This window comes from Drosophila nasuta, chromosome 2R (assembly GCF_023558535.2).
Source record: "Drosophila nasuta strain 15112-1781.00 chromosome 2R, ASM2355853v1, whole genome shotgun sequence".
NCBI classification, from domain to species: Eukaryota; Metazoa; Arthropoda; class Insecta; order Diptera; family Drosophilidae; genus Drosophila; species Drosophila nasuta.
In genome coordinates this window covers 6720108-6739653 of record NC_083456.1, presented here as the reverse complement: position 1 = coordinate 6739653, position 19546 = coordinate 6720108, and the positions used below count along the sequence as shown (strand labels likewise).

Genomic DNA, 19546 nt, shown 5'->3' with positions numbered 1-19546 from the left:
ATTAAAATCATCGATATATCGAGTTGTCTTCGAAACATCGATTGTATATTACATTTTGTGCACCTCTATTGTTTAGTTCAAAAATAGGCAGGTCGTCTGGTTGATTGTACAACGAACGTTTTTAGTTAATTTTTATGGAAACAACAATGTCACTGCCCGATCTAACAGCAAAAGTAGTGCTGGTTGACATCGAGGGCACAACAACATCGATTAGCTTTGTGCACGACGTGCTCTTTCCCTATGCCAAGAAAAACGCTGCCGAATATTTGCATCAAACATGGGCCACAGATGAGACGAAACAAATTGTAACGGACTTGCAGCAATATCTGGAATTCAACGAATATGTGGAGTCGCTGGAGTCGCCACACGATGAGACACAAAATCTAATCGCAGGGTTTGTGGACTACCTAATCGACAAAGACTTGAAGTTGACTCCACTTAAGACACTGCAAGGATTAATCTGGGCCAAAGGTTACGAAAGTGGCGAGCTAAAGGGACAGTAAGTTGCTTGACTCTCTATTGTTCTAGAATGTCTGATAATAAACTTATATTTTCTCACAGTGTATACGAGGATGTGGCGCTAGCCTTTGAAACATGGCGCAAGGCTGGCATTCAAATTGCTGTTTATTCCAGCGGCAGCGTAGCTGCTCAGAAACTGATCTTTCAACACAGCATTGCAGGAAATCTGTTGCAACATTTGAGTGCGCACTTTGACACACACGTGGGCCACAAGCAGCAGTCGGAGTCGTACACAAAGATCGCTTTATCACTGGCAGTGGAGCCGCAGCACGTGCTCTTTCTCAGCGATGTGCCAGGCGGTTTGTTATCTCTTTTAGAGTCTAGACACTGTTTGCGTATAATAATGATTATATTTGTATGTTTTGCAGAGGCTGCTGCTGCTCGTGATGCTGGCATGCTCACCATTCTGCTCCAGCGACCAGGCAACGCACCATTGACCGAAGAACAGCAGAGCGCCTTTGTGGTAATCGACGACTTTTCGTCGCTGCACGCGATAAAACTGCCTTAAAATAAAGCACAACGTAGCATTTTAGTTGGACCAAAAAAATGTACTCAATTAAGTTGAAATTCGCATTGTAAAGATCTCCTAGAGAAACGCACGATCCACGCTGCACAAATCGTCGCCACTGTCATGTGGCTCTGTGCGTTGCGATTGTCGTGACATCGATGTCGTCAACGCCGGCTTGTGCTGCTGACTACCGTAGATTTTGCGTATCTGCTGCAGCTTCGCCTCCGCATCCATGGCAGCTGTGGAGCAGCGATGACTACACTTCTTCTTGCGCTGCTTCTTCATATTGCTCTCGCAGCCATGTCGCAAGCCTTCACTGCGGCAGCTGTGCGTCAGTTTACCCACCTCGGGTCCCCAGTAGGTGGCACCCTCGAGAAGCAGCGGGGCGGACTTAACGCGCTGCTGCATCATCTGCATGTGCAACTCGTATTGACGCTCCTGCAGCGCCTGCTCCGCCTTGCGTGTGGCCAGTCGTATGGAGAGCAGCGCCTTGTGCGATTCACTGCGTAGAGATGTAGAGAAAATAGTGCATTAATTAATGTATTTATCTTTATAGCCATATGTTTTCAACTCACTTGAGCGATAGCGATTTCCAAGCGGGCGTCTTGCGCACTTCCCAATCGTACTGAGGCCTCGGATCGTGGTATGTGCAATTGTTCTGCAGCTCCTTCACCTTTTTGCGCGCCACCTCGGCACGCAGTGTGGCCGCCAGATTGGGACGTGCCACTGGATGCTGAGGTGATACGCTTGGTGTCCGTTTCGGCAGCTGTTCCAGCTCATAGATGCTCAGCAGTGGCATTGGCTTCTCTGTCGTCGTCTCCGTCTCTGTCGCCGCCTTTGGCTTTCGGGTTCGACGTCGTCGCAAGCGCACTCGACTGGAACCGGATTCGCTACGTTTGGAAGACGTCGATGGAGATTCAATTTGCAATTTGGGCACATTCTTGACGGGGAAATAATTGCTCAATGGCTGGTGCCTCGGCGTCGACTTGGCAGGAGCTGGTGTCGCTCTTGGCGTCGGTGTCGTAGTCGTCGTCAACGTCAAATCGTTGACACTGAAGCAACGTCGCAGCATTTCACGGCGACATTTGGCGCGCTCTGCCGTATGCATGGCTGGCATCTTGGGCGTGGTTGGCTCTTTGACCACTTGGGTCTGTGTGCCATTGCTGCTGGTGGATTTGGGTCGCTCGGCGTTGCGCTTGAACTCCAGCTCAAAGCTTTTGAGAGAGCGCTTAAAGTCTGCCACCTCGATGGCAAAGTCATGCTTGAAACTCTTCAGACGACTCAAGTCGCGCAGACACTTGTCATACTCTTCGCTCAGGCAGTTATTGGAGCTGTGGCAGGCATCGGGCAAACAAAATGGTGGGGGAGGCGGCGATGGAGGCGTCGACAGAGGCAGCGGAAGTGGAAGAGGAGGATGTGTCTTCTTTTTCAACTTTTTGCCTTTGGCGTTGCGCTGCTTTGTTTTTCCGGATCCATAGCTGGGCGTGGCGCTGGCGCAACGTTCTTTCGATGGATCTGCTGGAGCGGAACGCAGTTCTCGACTTGTAGTGCGTAGACTCTCCAGCGTAGAATAAAACTCCGCCTTATGCAGATGCTTAACCTCACAGTAATCTTGAGAAATAGTGATAGACCATTATAGATACATTTACAAAATCTCATTGTTCTCAAATCATTTACCAGGTATGCTGTCGTAGAACTTGGCCAATGATCTGATGCCCGTCTGACTCGTCCATGTGGCTGTCGTTGCAGCGTCCAACGACTTGGGGCTAGACGCCTTGGCTTTCGCCTGCTTGCCCATGCACAGCCTTGGGCGATTGTAGACAGGTGCTGGGCAATTATTGCACGGATCTATGGGCACTTTGATGCAGGAATTTAAATAGCTCTGCTTCATGGCTTTGCTGCCAATCGAATTGAATGAATACACAGCGCTTTATCAATATTCTTAGAAGCACTCGTTTACGGGGTCACTGTTGCCAGCGGTTACCGCGAGTTCCTTACCCATTGTTTTTAACCGTTTCCGTTTTGGCCTGTTCATTCGCACGGTTACGCACCATGCCCTGATTTCGCCTGTTGTTATTTCTCTGAGGCGTCGTTAAATTCATGTTTTGTAGTGGTTTTAATAGCAGTAAATTAATGAAATGATTTGGCCAACTACAAAAAATTAAAATAACATTAAATTATTCTGTATGAACTATATTCAATGTTTATTATTAAATTTGAGATATAATTCGTTTTAAGACTAGATTAAATTTTAAATAAAATGATTTTGATATTATGCGCGGTACTTTCGATATTTTCGAATTTTTAAATCGATTTATGTACGTAGTATTTTTGTAATAAAATACTAAAAATACCAATGTTGATTAGATTATAAAATTATTCATCCAAACAGCTAAATTTTTACAAAAAATATATATTTTTCGTAATATTTTGAAGCTATATTTATAAGATTAAGAAAATTATCTATGCCTAAAAATAAATGAAACATTTTGTTGCGGTTTAAAAGTGTAACCAGCTATTAGTTTTACCTGCGGTATAAGTTAGTATATTGCTCGACCTAAAATAATGTATTTACAGGTTGAACTTGCGGCCACGCTGCAATCGAACAGTCGTTCAATTTTGGTCGCCTTGTGTACGCGTTTGTGTGTGCGCGGGTGAAAAACAAATAATACGGAATTAAAAGCGGCGTAATATCGCAACAGCAGCGGAAACTATAATACACAAGTGTACGTGTGAAATTGCGTAAAAATTTATACGTCGTTGGACGAACAATCGCGACATCATAAACTTTCACAATGAAGCTGTACGCAGCAGCAACAGTTGCGCTTTTGTTGGTCGCCACAATACAAACGACGCCAGCAGCTGCTGAAGAAGAGCTGGAGGAGGTAAGTTGTGGTTTTTGTTTATGTTTTACAATGTTGTCAACAACAGTTGAACGCTTTTTGAGTGCGAAATCGGCTTACGGATAAGGATTGCGACAGGGGTTAACTTTAACATCTACCGAAATTATATTATTTTTTGTGCTCTCTCGATTGCTTGCTGCTGTGTTAACAAGGCCGACACATATAAACACTGAATACACGCATAGCATTACAGCCACACACATAGAGACACACATTTACTCACATACTTACATACACATGCATGCTCGCGTACGCCATACTTATTTACTTTTTGTTTGGGACCCTTTCTCTGTTCTCGTATTATGAACTGTGCTTAGTCAGCAAAAGAAAATTAGATGCATAAATAAAACAATTCAATGGATAAATTGAAGAATATGTACGTTATACACACATATGTACATATATTCTATGCATGAGCTTCCGACGGTAGTATTTATATTTACGATGTGGCGCTTATCAAATTCGAAAGTCTGTCGTTGTTGTTTTGTTTTGTCTACACTTTACTTTGTTGCGTCGCCATTTTTGCCGACAATCAGCTGTTGTATCAGTTTGACCGATAGAACCAACTGATATTGTCATATGTCTGCTTTATTCCTTTTATGGGTAATTGCGTATTAGTGTTACTTTGCAATCAAATAAAAAGAAAGCACATTGAATTCATATTTACTTAAGTTTAAGTTTGAGCTGTTGTTATGATCCACTTAGACTTATGTTTCATTTTTGTCTGATTGGACTCTGCTAAACTTAACGAAAGTTGTACGATATACACTGTTCGATAAATAATTCTTATTGCCATTGGCTTATCGATAAATCAAATTTATTGTATTAACCGCAGAAAAATATATACTGATCTATTAAAAACGCAAATTACTGCGACTAATAAAACATGTTTAATAAATAATCATCCCAATCTTAAAATATTTTTGTTTACTGAATATTCACATAATTATTAAAATAAAACACGTAAAAATAAGATAAATAAATCTTATTGTCATTGGCTTATCGATAATCTTGCCTTTAATCGAATTGAAATATGTTTTATTTAACCTGGAGTGCTAAGTATTAATAGTAGTGCAATTCTTATATTCAAATCCATATTATGTATCCACATAATTATGAGTGTTTTTCTACTGAAAATGCAAAGGATCACTGCTAATAATAAAACACATTACTCAACCCACAATGGAACTGACAACTTTACGCTTTAGTCATACATTTCATAAGCAATGGCGAAATACTATAATTATTTGCAAAAACTTTTAACGATGGATGACATCCCATGGCACTTTGTGTACACATCATATTCCCCCATCCCATTGAGCAACACCTTTGACTACAGAAAACCTGTTCTGATTTTGATTAAATCCAGCAAATTAAAATGAATCAGAAAACAGAAAAGATGTTTTTATTATAGCAGTAGGCGAAAACGTGCTTTAAAAAAAAAAATATTTTTTTGATTCTGAAACATGCAAAGCGAATTGTACAAGAATGCCTCAGCTAATTGGCTAGATGATACTCTTTCTCGAATGCAACGTATATTATTTACTTATTAACTAAAAGTATAGGAAATCAAGTAAAATGAAGTTTGCAAGAGAATTCCAGAAATATTAAAATGCTTGTTAAAAATAATATCACTTTTCGTGAGAGTATTCAGCGAGCTGTATGCGATTAATCACACTCGCTGGGGTCAGTCTAGGGAAGTAAACATTCGTAGGCACGCCTCTCCATTTAAAACGGCTGCCAACATCAATATCAATTAAAACGTTTGCATTCAGCTGAAAAAAAAAAGCAAACGCGTATCATAAATAATGCTCGTATCAACAAATTAAACATTTTTGTTTTTGTATTTGCATACGCCATGAACGGTTTTGCTTGATTTGGAGCATCTTAAATAAATAATTAAAGCGATGCTTGCAATAAATGAATTTTAATTAAAATTATGCTTTTTTCTCAATTTTGTTTGCATTTTCGAGTTGTCTATGCTATCCTAAATACCCTGTAAACAGTTCCAAATTATAACACAATGGTAATAAGAAATCTTTTTCTTTATGTTAGAAGTGTTCCATTGTAATCGAGAACATTTTTTCGAATGTATTTATTTGTGGACATTAAACTCGCGATTTTCTCGGAATTCGGTGGCTGACTTAAAGGGTATTAGGTTAAGCGAATGAATGTATTTAAAGCAAGAAGCTAATAAAAAATAGAAAGGCAAAAAACTGACAGCGATTTCCATATTGTGCCAGCAAATATAAAACGAGCAATGTAGAAAAATATTTACATAAATGAATAAAATGCGGAACTGTGTGAATACACTGGTGCATATGTGTGAATAAATATATACATACATCTATTTTGCTTATGAACTCGTCCATATTCATTCCATCTGGCTTTGAGACAAAAAACTTGCTCCCAAAATTGCAAACTAAAGACAAATAACAGAGAGGATGGAATCGTTCCGTTTTCGTTCCGTTTGCCGGAGGCGGTTTTATGACTATCTCAACACAACTCAACTCAACTCAACTTGTCTCAACTCACTCAACTGTTTTTGCCATTTCGGAAATCACATGCGAATGATTCACAAACACACACAAATCGAGACAAACAGTGAGAGCGAGAGAGAGAGAGAGAGAGGAATGAATGCTGAGTGTTCAACAAATTGTCGGCAATTGTCAAATGCGAATGTGAATGATTCGGATTCTACATTTCTCTGGCTTTATGCAAATTAGCTCGTCAATTTGCTGATGCCGAGCGGAGAACACGGAATAAAGCGTCTCTCTCTCTCTCTCTCTCTCTGTGAAAAGACTGGCAAAGAAAGCGAATCGAGGAAATCTCAATCGGATTGTGTCATTGTGCAATTTCGATCATGATTTGCCTTAATACAAATGCCAATGGAAATTACGTTATTGAACCCACTAAATGGTCCAGAACACTAAAGACCCAGCACACACACAGAGAGAGAGACAGAGAGGGGAGAGAGGGAGTAAGGCAGAGCACAAATTAGCACCCAGGGGAGTATTGAAGGCAAAGTTTATAATGAGCTTGCCATGCCATATTATAGAACCCAGGGCCAGAGCTATTGAGAATACCTTCTATTAGTCTGTCTCTAAGTGTGGGTGTGTTTGTGTGTGTGTGAGTGTGATTGGAAATTTAAACAGGAGTTGCCGTGGAAAGGCTCAAGTTGCATAGAGTTGCCCGCTCCTCCTATGTGAGCATAGAAGTCGAGTTAGATGACAGGTTGGCATGGAGTATTTTGGTTGGGTGTAGAGCGTGAGACGTGGCAGGAGGTGGGAAGGAAGGGGAGGGAAGGGGAGCTTGTGAGTGCAGCTGGCGGCATAACAACGGTTCAGCTAATATTTTGTGTATTAATTATACGCATATTGGCAAACCGTGTTCAAAATATGAATAGCATTATTAATTAGCTGTAATTGTCTTTAATCGCTAAACAAGAATGTACATACATCATGTAACTGGGCCGCAATTAAATCGCCTAATTGTTAATTAGTGTATTATGCTCTAGTGTCAAATTAATTAAACATTCTAAACATGTTTGTTTTCGAATATATTAAATTGTTTGCAATTAAGATTTATTGATGCCAAATTATATTCTCGAATATTTTGCGTCGATCTTAATTGGTTTGCAATTAATATTTAATTTTTGGAAAAAGAAGAGAATCAAAATAAAAGATTTTGAAAAAGTAACTTATAAAGTTAACTATTTTCCTAAATGTATTTTTGATGAAAACATAATATACAAATTATTTCAATATTCAATAAAAGTATAACTTCTTACTCTTCAAGTTGCAACTAAATGTGCTATAATTGAGATTATATTCTAAGAACAAACAAATTTTATAAATACGCAAACTTTATTGTTTTCAAAACTTTCTCAATATATTATATTTGCCATTAACACTCCGTGAATTGAGCAATAATAAATTCCGGTTTACCAACTTTGAAGAAGAGCTGACTAATAAAACATATAGATGCAGTGAAAACACTTGTATATTAAAGCTATAGCTATATAATGCTGATCAACATTTAAGCGATTCTAAGAACAAACAAAAATGAGGCGCGTAACCTTAAATGATTTGAATATTTAATGAAAAATGACAGCCAGGTACATTGGCTATTCTTAAGGGACTTATCAGCAGAAGCATAAAGACCCAAGTCGCTTACTTTTGAATGGCACATTATGGTTGGGATAAAGTGTAATTTGATTCAATCGTCAGGTGGTTGCTAAAATAAATGTTGATGTTATACAAGTCTCATGCTCTCGGAATACACACAAATCGTTTCATTTAATCCGAGTCCATTGTTTTGCCCTGACCTAGTGACTTAAGTAGCAAGAGTTGTTGAGGATTACACAATGTTCTCAGCGACTGCGATTCAGGCTAACAGACTAAGAAGGAAACTCGAGTGTGCTGGGTATTTAGGGACGAAAGTGATGCCGGGGTAAAATGTGGTCATTAAGAAGACCCTAAACACGCGCCCATCTGCACTTACGACCACGACTTGGTAACTCGGCAACTCTTGGCAACGTGGCTTTGCAACGTGGCTAACAATGACCTTGGGTCCACAAAGCAGTTTACACAACACTTGAACACTTGGACCTCGGAGTCGGATTCAGACATAAACTCTGATCTCCCCGGGCGTTGAAACTATTACCCGAAGCGTGCACAGCAGGCAAACAAACAGACAGATGTTGACACTTTTTGGGGGTATTACCGGTTTTGGTATTTATTTTTATTACTCAGCGGGCGATGCTGATGAGGGGGAAGGGGAAGGGGAAGAGTCAGCGTGCTGCAGGTGACAATAAACGAATTTGAAAATGTTAATAAGCCATAGACGCTTTTTGGAGGAGAGGCGGCTGCTCGCTAAGTTTATTTATTTATATGCAGGCAAAACGTTTTAATTAAAGCTTAATTAAAAACAACAATTTACACCAAATTGCCAATTTGCAATTTGCGCTCTGAGGCTTCCACTCAGCTCAGCTCAGCGCGACTCGACTCGACTCTGACTCCGACTCGTTGGCATGATGTTGTTATTTACGTCAATGCAATTAAACTTTTTCAACATTGCATCAGTTAATACCCCAGCGCACCGCTGCTCTCCCTTCCCCTCCCCACCCCTCTTCCTTTCCCACCTATTTCCGCCCGTCTTCTTCGCTCTCCTAGCCATTTCCCTTTTGGTTTTTTGCAATGCGTCCCACGACCCACGCGCCACGCGGGTGCAATGTTTATGCACAAAAGCCTGTTTACACAGCGCTGCAGCTAGTTGCAGCACAATACGCGGCAACATTCGCAACGCAACGCGACGCGACGCGACTCAACCCGACGGCAGCAGGAAGAGAACTTTACCATCAGCTGTCAGATGCGAAAAGTTTCAACGAAAGCCAACAATATGCTATGCTACTTACCTACGCATCCAATTATACCCTGCACTCATTGAAAATTCGAGACAATACCATCATTAGATTTCTCTCTACTAAACTCTTCTTTCCCTATTCATCCACATTAAAGCAAAATGTCAACAACTCAGACTTAAAACACTAACAATATGCTGGTTGATATCTCGAAAATCAGAAACCACTTGGGAAATGAAAAATCGGTTCTACAAATCCATCCTGTTTGGACTTACGCTATACAGCTCTGGGGGACTGCCAGCAACTCAAATATTGAGATACTTCAGCGTTACCAATAAAAAACTTTGCGACGAATTGTCAATGCTTCTTTTTACGTATCACAAAAATCTTAATATTCCAACCATAAAAGAAGAAATAAAGAAATTTAGTAGGAAATACATCAATAGACTCCATAACCACGAAAATAATTTAACTTTAAGTCTAATAGAAATCAATTTAACAGTAAAAAGACTGAAAAAATACCACACGAAAATAATTTAACTTTAAGTCTAATAGAAATCAATTTAACAGTAAAAAGACTGAAAAAATACCACATACTTGATCTTGGCGATAGATAAATCCAACAAATTGAAAAGATGTTATATATAATAGACGGGCTCATTGGAAAACTGTTATTTCTGTTTATTTAATATTAATTATACAATTTACTTATTGTTTGTACAGAAAGATTGTAAATAAGAGAAGAGAGAAAAGAAAAGTCCTGAAAAATATTTTGGGGTTTTATTTTTAAAAACTCATATTATATTATTTGCAGTCTCTGCTTTTAACTAACAATCATGCAATTTTTAAGAATACAAAAATCAATCTCTAAAATAGTAGTTGTGCTTCATAACAAAATCAGGGTGTTCAAATTATATAGAGTATTCCTTAAATGTTTATCAATCGAATCGAGTGCTGTTGTTTTTACTGGCTTTCAATAAACAATCGCAACTGTGCGGGACGATCGTATTTATAAAACAGTTGCTTAAACAAATATGCGAAGGGAAGTTTAAAAATTAGTTGAATTGAAATTGGATTTACATAATAAAATGAAAAATCTTTTTGGCAACTGTAATTGCAACTGATACTCAACATAGTCAACCGCATCGATGTAAATATAGTTTACTTGAATTCAAGCAGAATTGCTGCCAGTTAAATGGCTAATTAGGCCACAAATTTCAAAAGGTTGTGGAGCGAAATCTCTACCGATTTCTTGCCAACCATTGAAGCAAGTTATTTAGCTGGCATATCAGATGCTAATGCGCTTTGCTGCCGACAAGTGCATTAACTATGATGAAAACTTAAGCCTGGCTGCGATGTTGCGATGCTCTGACGTGAAGTTGGCTGCGCTTTTGCTGCATTTAGTTGCCAGGACGACCAAAATGAAGTAGCCTCTGGAACATGGCAATCTCAGAAGCCATCATCCTGTTATCGTATGCTAACTTTAGGGTGTTTTGTTGGGGTGTTGCTTAAAGTACCATAAAGTTTAATTGAAAAACAAGCTGCAAACAAGCAGCAGCAACAGCAACAAAACTCAAACAATACCAAGACCGAATTCATTCCCCGCCCCCTTCTCCTCCTCCTTGATGCAGTCATCCACATAGCATAATCAGCTCAAACATCAACCAGGCTTCAACGTCGAGGACTGTTGCTGTTGTTGTTGTTGCTGTTGATGCTGCTGCTGCAGTTGGCGTTGACTGCCTCAATGACGCAATCGCTGTCAAAAGTTTTTATGCATTTTTCGGCTTTTTGTCACGCTGCAGACAGAAACGTCAGCGGCAATGAGGATGAACGACCAAAACGTCAACTCGTTGTCTTGCCCCTCTCTAAATCTCTTCTTGTTCCATCTCTCTCTCTCTCTCTCTTTCTCTATTTACCCTTCCCACTCCGTCCTCCATTTGTCCTAGCTCTGGATTTCTTTGGTGCTGTTGGTTTTTGCTGTCGGTCGTTTGTGCTTTTGATTTTTAAATTATTCAGCGTCTGGCTCTGGCTTCGTCTGTTTGCCGTCTGCTTGCAACATTTTGCAGCTCATCATTTATCGATGAGTTTTGTTGCAATCCTCAACCGGTTCATTGTGTGCCGCAGTTGGCGATGCGGTGAGCGATGCGGTGCATAACGTTTGCTACTGAGTGGTGCAATGCGGTTTGTTTCAGTTTGCATCGGCGGTTAATTAGTTTTTGTGACCTGCCACAAGCTCAGCGAAGCGTTGCTACTGTGATTGACTTGATTGGCCAAATGGCCTCTTCTCCTCTTCTCTTTGTCGCTCTTCGCTGTCTCCCCTACGATTCCAAGCCGCAATGTAATTGCAATTATGCTGAGTTCATTAGGCCGCCCATGGAGAGGGCAGCAGCAGCAGCAGCTGTGTTGCAGTTGCAGTCATTGCATGCAACCTCAATTAATGCTGTCAACACCACTTTAAAATTCTTTTTTTGTTCAAGTGATCGATCGATATATTTACTGGCTGCGCTCAGCTAATTATTATGTTGATGAAATCACCACAGATATGGAACGCACAATGCATAATTATCACTTATTGCCTAACAAAAATGCAAAGAATTTATTTTTCACTTGCAAGAATCGAAATGAGCAATCGCGTTCATACTCAACAGTTGTTGCAATCGAAAGTTATCGATAACCGCTTACTTAATGCGTTCACGTCACTCAGCAGTTGCAATCGGCATCTAAATTCCATATGAAATCTAATTTAATCAGCAATTCTGCTTTAAATAACTTGCAGCTGGACGGTTTTTGTAATTTGTTGTATAAATATAAAGATTTATTTTATTGATAAGAACTTAAAACATTTTTGCTAAGCTTCAGCTTGGCTTCGGGCAATAATGGTGTTGGCACACACACACACACATGCAAACAAACATATACATACTGGGCACACTTTCATACATGTATTCATTATCTGTGTTCATTTACCCCACATTCCAACCACATGGCTTTGCTGTAGTCCACCACACTAATCCCCTTGCTCCAAAAACTATATGTTTGTCTTCTTTGTCAAGGCAACTACTCTATTAGTTGTGTGTATCCTCTTTAAACATATATATGTGTTTTGCTTTCTGTTTTTGTCTTTCTTTGTGACACTCAACCACACACACACACACACACACACAACACTTCTATAGACCACAATAGCTGTGAGCACAGATGAGGTGATCACCGAAGAACCGATTAAATTGGTCCATGTGCTAAATCCCGGCGAACGAGAATATCTATCGCCCAATTTGATTGGCGTGCAGAATATAGCGATGACATTTTTGCCGTTATCGATGAACTTTGTCAATATCATCGATGCCTTTCGTGAAATTGTGAATGGCGTGCGATATGAGATACTGTTGAATGCCATCGATACAAAGGCCAAGGATGCCGATACCATTTGCCGCCTGGTTGTGCTGGAGAAACCCTGGCTGACCACACAGTGGGGTGACAAACATCGCGAACTGGTCAATTCTAATTGCAGCGATGTCGCTGATAACGCATTGTCTCCCGCAACCGATTCCGAAGAACGCGAGGGCAAATATGTGAGTAACAGCATTTTCAATGGTGGGCGGCGCAACGAGTTGAGCGACAGTGATATGGCTCGTCTAGAGTCGCAAATATTGACAGCGGGCCAAAGCCCCAGCCAAATCCAAAGCAAACGAAGGGTCAGCAACTCCGACGCTTCTGTCTCCTCCTCCTCCTCGTCATCCCCTAGCATCAACAACATAGCCCCACAAGCTGAGCCAGCTAATGAGCCCACAACGTCAATTAGCGTTGATGAGGCATCCACTGTTCCTTTTGAGAGCGACACTGTCGATGCCACCAGCAACAGCCCCCCCAGCTCCAGCAGCAGCAGTAGCAGCACCACGCCCACAGCGGAGCTGAACGATAATGAGAAACGCTGGTTAGATGATTTCCTATCAGTGGGTGCGTATAATTTCGAAAAGACCATCGAACAGCAGCGGTCGGAACTAAAACAGCAGCAGCAGCAACAACAACAACAACAGCAGCAGCAGTTGGAGCAGCAACAGGAGTCGGAGCAGGAGAAGCCACTGCAGGGACAGGAAGAGGCTTCATCATCGTAATCATCATGAATATGAATATTATTATCATCTCGGCATAAACACAAATACAAACACTATCTCACGCTCTACACCTCCCATGTTCATCTCTTTTTCTCTCTCTCACGCTCACACTCATTGCCACACATAAACACGCTTACCCAGTTGATGTCCTATATATATACACACCTATTTACCCGCTATATACAAATACTCGTAAAGTAAATGCGAACAATAAAAAGAAAATGTTATTTAATTGAATTTATTTAAGCTTCTCGTTTTTCTCACCTCAATGCGTTGCAAGCACCTGAGTCTTATGCCTCTTTCCCTCATCCCTTCATGTCTTTCGTCTTCTCTCTGTTGCTGTTGCCCCCTTCATCCCCTCACCCCCCGTGCACAGCACTTATTTCAGCTTAATAATCAAATGAGTTTCCGCTTTCAAATTACGGCCGCAATCTGTTTAACCCGGCCCGTGGTGTCTCTGGCCTCATCTGCCCTCCGACTCCATCCCCATCCTCATACTCCTCTCTCATCTCATGCTCCTCAGATACACTTGCCTATATATGTATATGTATGTGTGTGCATATCTTAGGGGGGCCACCTCAAGTGCCGTTATGGGAGCAAGTGTGTAAAGTGTGCAAAGTGTGTGTGCGCGCCCCTCGGGTGACGACACACAAACACACCTACACACACACACACACACACACACTTACTTAGTGCACGGTGTAAAAGTGCTCTCATTATCCTTGATGCTCTACTTTTAACACCCAACTTGACGCAGCGCCCTCGCACAGTGTCCACGATAAGTCACCGGATTTCCAGCTGCGACGCGCTTTAACGTAGTTAACATGCTAAACTCAAGAAAGTCAACAAAAGCTGTTCCAAACCTATGAAGATGAATTTGAATATGTTGCTTAGGGATTGAAAGTGACTCAACACCTTTAATTGCCTTAAACATTTTGAAGATAAGCTAAATCAAAATATAAAAATACCTAGTCATTGTGACTACTATAGACCCTTTTCTTTTGAAATCTTTTATTATGTATTAACAATTAAAAATGAACATAATTGTTCATTGAAGAATACATTTTCCTTCCCATGAGAAATCGACTGTAAAAGATCGAATATGTATATAATTTGGTAAAGATGAATTTGAATATGCTTCTTAGGAAATGAAAGTGGCTCAACACCTTTTAATTGCCTCATACATTTTCAACACAAGCTAAATATTAAATTAATAAAAAATTTAAAAATGAAGAAGAAATTTTCCTTCGTATGAAAGATCGACTGTAGAAGATCGAATATAGAATTTGGTAAAAGTATTTAGCGTGCAGTTGAATTTGAATATGCTTCATAGGGATTGAAAATACAAAAATAACTAGTCATTGTGACTTTAATTGACCCTTTTTTTTAAATCTTTTGATGTGTATTATTAAAAATAAACATAATTGTAACTTGTGCAAGTGATGGGTCGAAGAATATATTTTCCTTCGCATTAAAGATCAAATATAGAATTTGGTAAAAGTATTGACCGTATTGGCATAGTTTGAAAACAGAATTCACACGAAGCCAAACTGGAAATGTGAATTAATATTGCATTTTGATCTAAAAATAGCACATTTATCAAAGTGATCAGGTTTGCAAAATACCAAAATATATCTTCGTATAAGTAATTTGGCAAGTCGTTGTGATGCAACTTGAAATAATTCTGGCCCGTAATCATAATGAATATACACGCGCACAAACACACTCACACGCACACAGCCATGGACATAAATTAATTAAATTATCCACTGTAGCAGACATTGGTTCAACCCTTTTTGGGTGTGGAGAGTACATGCATATATCGTTGGTAACCTGATTATATGGCTATAGATTCAGCAGTGGCATAAATCTCATTTGAAACCAGGCCAAACCGAAACTGTCAACTGTTCGACCGTTCGATATTTATTGAATTGATTTGAACTTCTAATCCATGGGACGGTAAATGCTATCGAGTGTTAAGCACTCGACGACTGTCAACATATCGAAATGCATTTTACGGTCCATTTCCCGTTGAAAACCAGGACGCTTGTCACAGGATATCGCCCACAAGCCCGCTAAAGCATTATTTACGTTTTAATTTTTATTGAAATACAAGAGAGTGAGTGTGGGGTGGGGTAAGGTAAGGGTAAGGGTAAGGGTAAGGAGACATGGGGAAATCCAAAAACATGCCGCTTAATGAATTCATGTCGCGACAGGTCAGACGGAAACAGCAGCCGGAGTTCGATCCCAGTTCGGTCGTTCCTCTATTTTAATTATACACACGTCGTTGCCATTACATTTCATTTCGTATTGTTGTCATTGCATTCTCCCGCCTCGCATTGAAATCACCTGCAATGTCTGCCGGCTGGCATTTGGCTCCCAGCTCCTGCCTGTTGGCTCCTGGCTCCAGGACCACCTGCCAGTCACGTCAATTACACGCCCACACAGTGGAAGAGCCAGCCATTTAAGCTCACCTCGGCCACAACGCACACACCCCAGCAATCTAGCAATGCCAAAGGGCTGCGAATTTTGCAGGCCAAAATGTTTGGTTTAATTGGTTTTGGGCAACATTGGAGCATTGAATGGGTTTGGTTTATACGAGAATGCCACATGTATGTCTTCTCTTCTCTTCCTTTTTTTTATGTTTTTCCTGTACGCTTACGAAGAGCATAAGCACTTGGACATGAAATGTGTAACCAAAGCAAAGCTGTTGTTTTATACTTCGTGTCCAAGCGTTTCTATATAAACTATTCTCATGGATTTTGAGGTCTTGTCCATATTGCTAGGGATTACTTGTTATGTCATTTAGCTTTAATAAAACATGTGAAAGTGTATTGGATGTTCGCCATGTCGAAAAAAACTTGACTTGTTTTGGAAATGTTATTGTGTTGTGCTTTGCTGATTGCCACTGGTTGACTAAGTGGATTGGTTATCTATGAATCTGCCATTCTTTGGGCATGTCATGGATCACAGCTCAGCCCCGGAGCACACATAGTTGACATCGTGCTGAGTTGAGACTGATTTAAGGCAAGCAGGCTGAGTCCGTAGCTCTGTTTAGAACTAAAAATGTATTAACGTTCCTCATTTAAACATTTCAACGAAACAACATCGAAATCGCTATATCTAGAAAAGCAACTTTCTCGTTTTTTTTGTACACGTTGCTCACTTTTTTTTATACGCACCTAATTTATTTCACGCGTTGCCATTAAAATTGCACAGTATCGAGGAGAGAGAGCAGCAGAAGATCTGATACGAATTAAACTCAATAAGCACACACAATGAAGCCATCGTCGCTGCTCCGTTTACGGCACATTTGGATCATGTCCTGTTGGCTGCGCAACGAGGCAGTTGCTGCTGCTGCCATGGTGGTGCGTTGTCGAGACAACAGCGTGGATCAACTCGAGAGTGGCCAGAAGCACGTCGTGGAAGCGGAAGCTGGCCAAATGGGCGTCGACTCTCAGGGCAAGTTGCGCATCGTTCGCGTTCTGGACGATTATATTGTGCCCGCCGAGTGTGGCTTCTAGAAGACGAATTTGATGAATCTACAAGCCGATGCTGATGGAGATGGAGAAGACGAATTGGACGAATCTACAAGTTATTCTAAATTATTATCGATCTTGACTTTTATTAACCCATTAATGAGTGAACGTTATAAATGCGATTAGATGTATTGCGCATACTATATATAAATTGGGATTAAATACAAAATAAATTGGCATAAACGTAATTAACAATTCCGCTTATTTTGCTTTTGCAGTTGTCACGCAGCGAACGCAGCATCGACAACGATATCCCGATTCTTCCTGGTGGCAAGAAACCTTTCGACGAGAAGCAGGCGGAGAAGCAATTGCAGAATACGTTGGACAAGCTGACCGCTGGTGAGGGACCCCACTACAGGTACATATAATTCTTAAGAGATCTATAACCTTCATCAAAATAATCATTGTCCATTTTATTCGCAGAATTGTGAAAGTCTACTCTGCATCGCGACAAGTTGTGTCGGGAACGTTGACGCGTATCGATGCAGATCTGATTGATGGCAGTGAGGAGCAGCATCGTTGCATTGTCGAGATCTGGGCGCAGCCATGGCTGGCGAAGGGTCACGACATTTCGTTCAAGTGCCGCAACCAGCCGACGGTCCACGCTCGTCACAGTCGTTCCGTGGAGTGGGCCGAGAAGAAGACGCACAAGAAGCACAATCATCGCACACTCAACAAGGTCGAGCATTTGTTCCACAAATTCCAGATCAAATACAAGCGTCGCTATGCCAACAGCGTGGAGCACCAAATGCGCTTGCGCATCTTCCGTCAGAATCTGCGTACCATCGAGGAGCTGAACAGCAACGAGCGCGGCAGCGCCAAGTATGGCATCACTGACTTCGCTGACATGACCAGCACGGAGTATAAGCAGCGTGCCAGTCTCTGGCAGCGCAGCGAGAACAAGCCTACGGGTGGCGCAGCTGCTGTGGTGCCCGCCTATGCTGGCGATTTGCCCAAGGAATTCGACTGGCGTCAGAAGAATGCAGTCACAAATGTGAAGAATCAAGGCAGCTGCGGCTCCTGCTGGGCCTTCAGTGTGACGGGCAACATTGAGGGATTGTATGCTGTTAAAACTGGCGATCTGCAGGAGTTCTCTGAGCAGGAGCTGCTCGACTGTGACTCCAAAGACAGTGCCTGCAATGGTGGACTTATGGACAATGCTTACCAGTAAATAATTATGATTAGGAGTTGTCAATTTTAGTTAATCTTAAAAAACATTTGCAGAGCCATCAAGGACATTGGTGGTCTGGAATACGAGTCAGAGTATCCATATGAGGCCAAGAAGAAATCGTGTCATTTCAACAGAACATTGTCTCACGTTCAGGTCGCTGGCTTCGTCGATCTGCCCAAGGGCAATGAGACTGCCATGCAGGAATGGTTGGTCAGCAATGGACCTATCTCTATCGGTGCGTAAATATTTTACACTTTTACACCCGCTACCCATAGGGTAGAAGCGTATTATAACTTTGAATCAGGGAAATAAGGAGGCATCTCCGACCCTATAAAGTATATATAAAGTATATTTTTTTATGTTTGCACGCAGATCAAGTTTGATCACAGGCGAGAACAATCGACTGTAGCTTTCTGATTTGTTTTGAAATGTGCGTATTATGGAGACTTATCAGGAAATACTATTATTATATTCAATCTTTATTTGATTCACATTAAATTATAATCGTAATGTAGTGGGTGCAAGCCATCACTTATGTTACTTGAAAGGAAAGCTTTTACAAGACAATAAAGTTTTGAAGAGTCTTGGTTCACTTTCACTTTGATTTATACTCACAGAGACTAAGCGATAAATTTGATTATATTACTTGATAAGACTGAGTTTTTTTTAATATATTTGTTTTATTTATTTCTCGACAGGCATCAATGCCAATGCGATGCAATTCTACCGTGGCGGTGTTTCGCATCCCTGGTCACCACTGTGCTCCAAGAAGAATCTCGATCATGGCGTCCTGATTGTTGGCTACGGCGTTTCCGACTATCCCAATTTCCACAAGACGCTGCCCTATTGGATTGTGAAGAACTCGTGGGGTCCACGCTGGGGCGAGCAGGGTTATTACCGTGTCTATCGTGGTGACAATACGTGTGGCGTTAGTGAGATGGCCACCTCCGCTGTGCTAGCTTAATTGCTGGCGCCAACGCCTCTAATCAACCAACCAATCGATATATATATATAAATATAAATATTATTGTATCTATATTAATGTTTAAAAGCACAAAACTCTTCTGGCTTGCAATTTGTGTGTGTGTGTGTGATGTGGGTGAGTGTGTATTTTTTTAAGTTCTGACGACGCGACGATAACGCTAAGTTAAGGAATTATTGTTCCGTGACCCGGGGCTCCACAGCATACCAACACAAATGTAATCATCTCATGTACACTCTGTAGTCCATTGGCAGCAACATACACAACATCGTATACAAAACAACGCAGCATACATATATTGAAATTATAAAATAAATTGTAAAGAAACAACATTCTACTATCAAACTGAAATACTTCATTTTAACTGCTATTTCTGCGTCTATTGTATTGAAGTTTCCATATTTATTGCCCTTCTGAAGGCTGAAGGAATTATTTAAGGAACCTGAA

The 19546-nt window shown here is 40.9% G+C and overlaps 4 protein-coding genes across 8 annotated transcripts; 3 read left to right on the top strand and 1 right to left on the bottom strand.

Moving 5' to 3' along the window:
• The first annotated feature begins 23 nt into the window (after positions 1–23).
• Positions 24–1070, top strand: LOC132787345 (enolase-phosphatase E1). Its single transcript, XM_060794338.1, has 3 exons — positions 24–499; positions 562–818; positions 888–1070. Exons 1-3 carry the CDS (start codon positions 135–137, stop codon positions 1025–1027), a joined length of 762 nt encoding a protein of 253 aa, XP_060650321.1. The 5' UTR covers positions 24–134; the 3' UTR covers positions 1028–1070.
• Positions 1071–1105: 35 nt separating this feature from the next.
• LOC132787342 (uncharacterized) lies at positions 1106–4237 on the bottom strand. Of its 4 annotated transcripts, none has more exons than XM_060794329.1 (5): positions 4162–4237; positions 3026–3178; positions 2705–2925; positions 1603–2638; positions 1106–1529 (listed from the first exon to the last, which is right to left on the bottom strand). In XM_060794329.1, exons 1-5 carry the CDS (start codon positions 4167–4169, stop codon positions 1106–1108), a joined length of 1842 nt encoding a protein of 613 aa, XP_060650312.1. In that variant the 5' UTR covers positions 4170–4237. The 4 variants fall into 4 exon arrangements, with proteins under 4 accessions (XP_060650312.1, XP_060650313.1, XP_060650315.1 ...); XM_060794330.1 differs by lacking the exon at positions 4162–4237 and adding an exon at positions 3556–3617; XM_060794332.1 differs by lacking the exon at positions 4162–4237 and having other exon boundaries at positions 2705–2875; positions 3026–3256.
• LOC132787343 (putative cysteine proteinase CG12163) lies at positions 3645–19450 on the top strand. 2 transcript variants are annotated; one of them, XM_060794333.1, is made up of 6 exons: positions 3645–3912; positions 12469–12864; positions 17165–17304; positions 17370–18113; positions 18171–18352; positions 18816–19450. In XM_060794333.1, the coding sequence occupies exons 1-6, from the start codon at positions 3823–3825 to the stop codon at positions 19079–19081; spliced, it is 1818 nt and encodes a 605-aa protein (XP_060650316.1). In that variant the 5' UTR covers positions 3645–3822; the 3' UTR covers positions 19082–19450. The 2 variants fall into 2 exon arrangements, with proteins under 2 accessions (XP_060650316.1, XP_060650317.1); XM_060794334.1 differs by lacking the exon at positions 12469–12864 and having other exon boundaries at positions 3652–3912.
• Positions 16434–17140, top strand: LOC132787347 (uncharacterized). The gene has a single exon (XM_060794340.1). It carries the CDS (start codon positions 16686–16688, stop codon positions 16929–16931), a length of 246 nt encoding a protein of 81 aa, XP_060650323.1. The 5' UTR covers positions 16434–16685; the 3' UTR covers positions 16932–17140.
• Positions 19451–19546: the final 96 nt, after the last annotated feature.

Excerpts from the sequence above, each read along its gene's own strand:
- LOC132787345 (XM_060794338.1), top strand. The coding sequence starts at position 135 with ATGGAAACAACAATGTCACTGCCCGATCTAACAGCAAAAGTAGTGCTG. Across the intron at positions 500-561 it reads AGTGGCGAGCTAAAGGGACA|TGTATACGAGGATGTGGCGC; the intron begins GTAAGTTGCTTG and ends ATTTTCTCACAG. Across the intron at positions 819-887 it reads TCTCAGCGATGTGCCAGGCG|AGGCTGCTGCTGCTCGTGAT; the intron begins GTTTGTTATCTC and ends TATGTTTTGCAG.
- LOC132787343 (XM_060794333.1), top strand. The coding sequence starts at position 3,823 with ATGAAGCTGTACGCAGCAGCAACAGTTGCGCTTTTGTTGGTCGCCACA. Across the intron at positions 12,865-17,164 it reads AAGAACGCGAGGGCAAATAT|TTGTCACGCAGCGAACGCAG; the intron begins GTGAGTAACAGC and ends TTGCTTTTGCAG. Across the intron at positions 18,114-18,170 it reads CTTATGGACAATGCTTACCA|AGCCATCAAGGACATTGGTG; the intron begins GTAAATAATTAT and ends AAACATTTGCAG.
- LOC132787342 (XM_060794329.1), bottom strand. Across the intron at positions 2,926-3,025 it reads GAAACGGTTAAAAACAATGG|CAAAGCCATGAAGCAGAGCT; the intron begins GTAAGGAACTCG and ends TTCGATTGGCAG. Across the intron at positions 1,530-1,602 it reads TGGAAATCGCTATCGCTCAA|TGAATCGCACAAGGCGCTGC; the intron begins GTGAGTTGAAAA and ends ATCTCTACGCAG.
- LOC132787347 (XM_060794340.1), top strand. The coding sequence starts at position 16,686 with ATGAAGCCATCGTCGCTGCTCCGTTTACGGCACATTTGGATCATGTCC.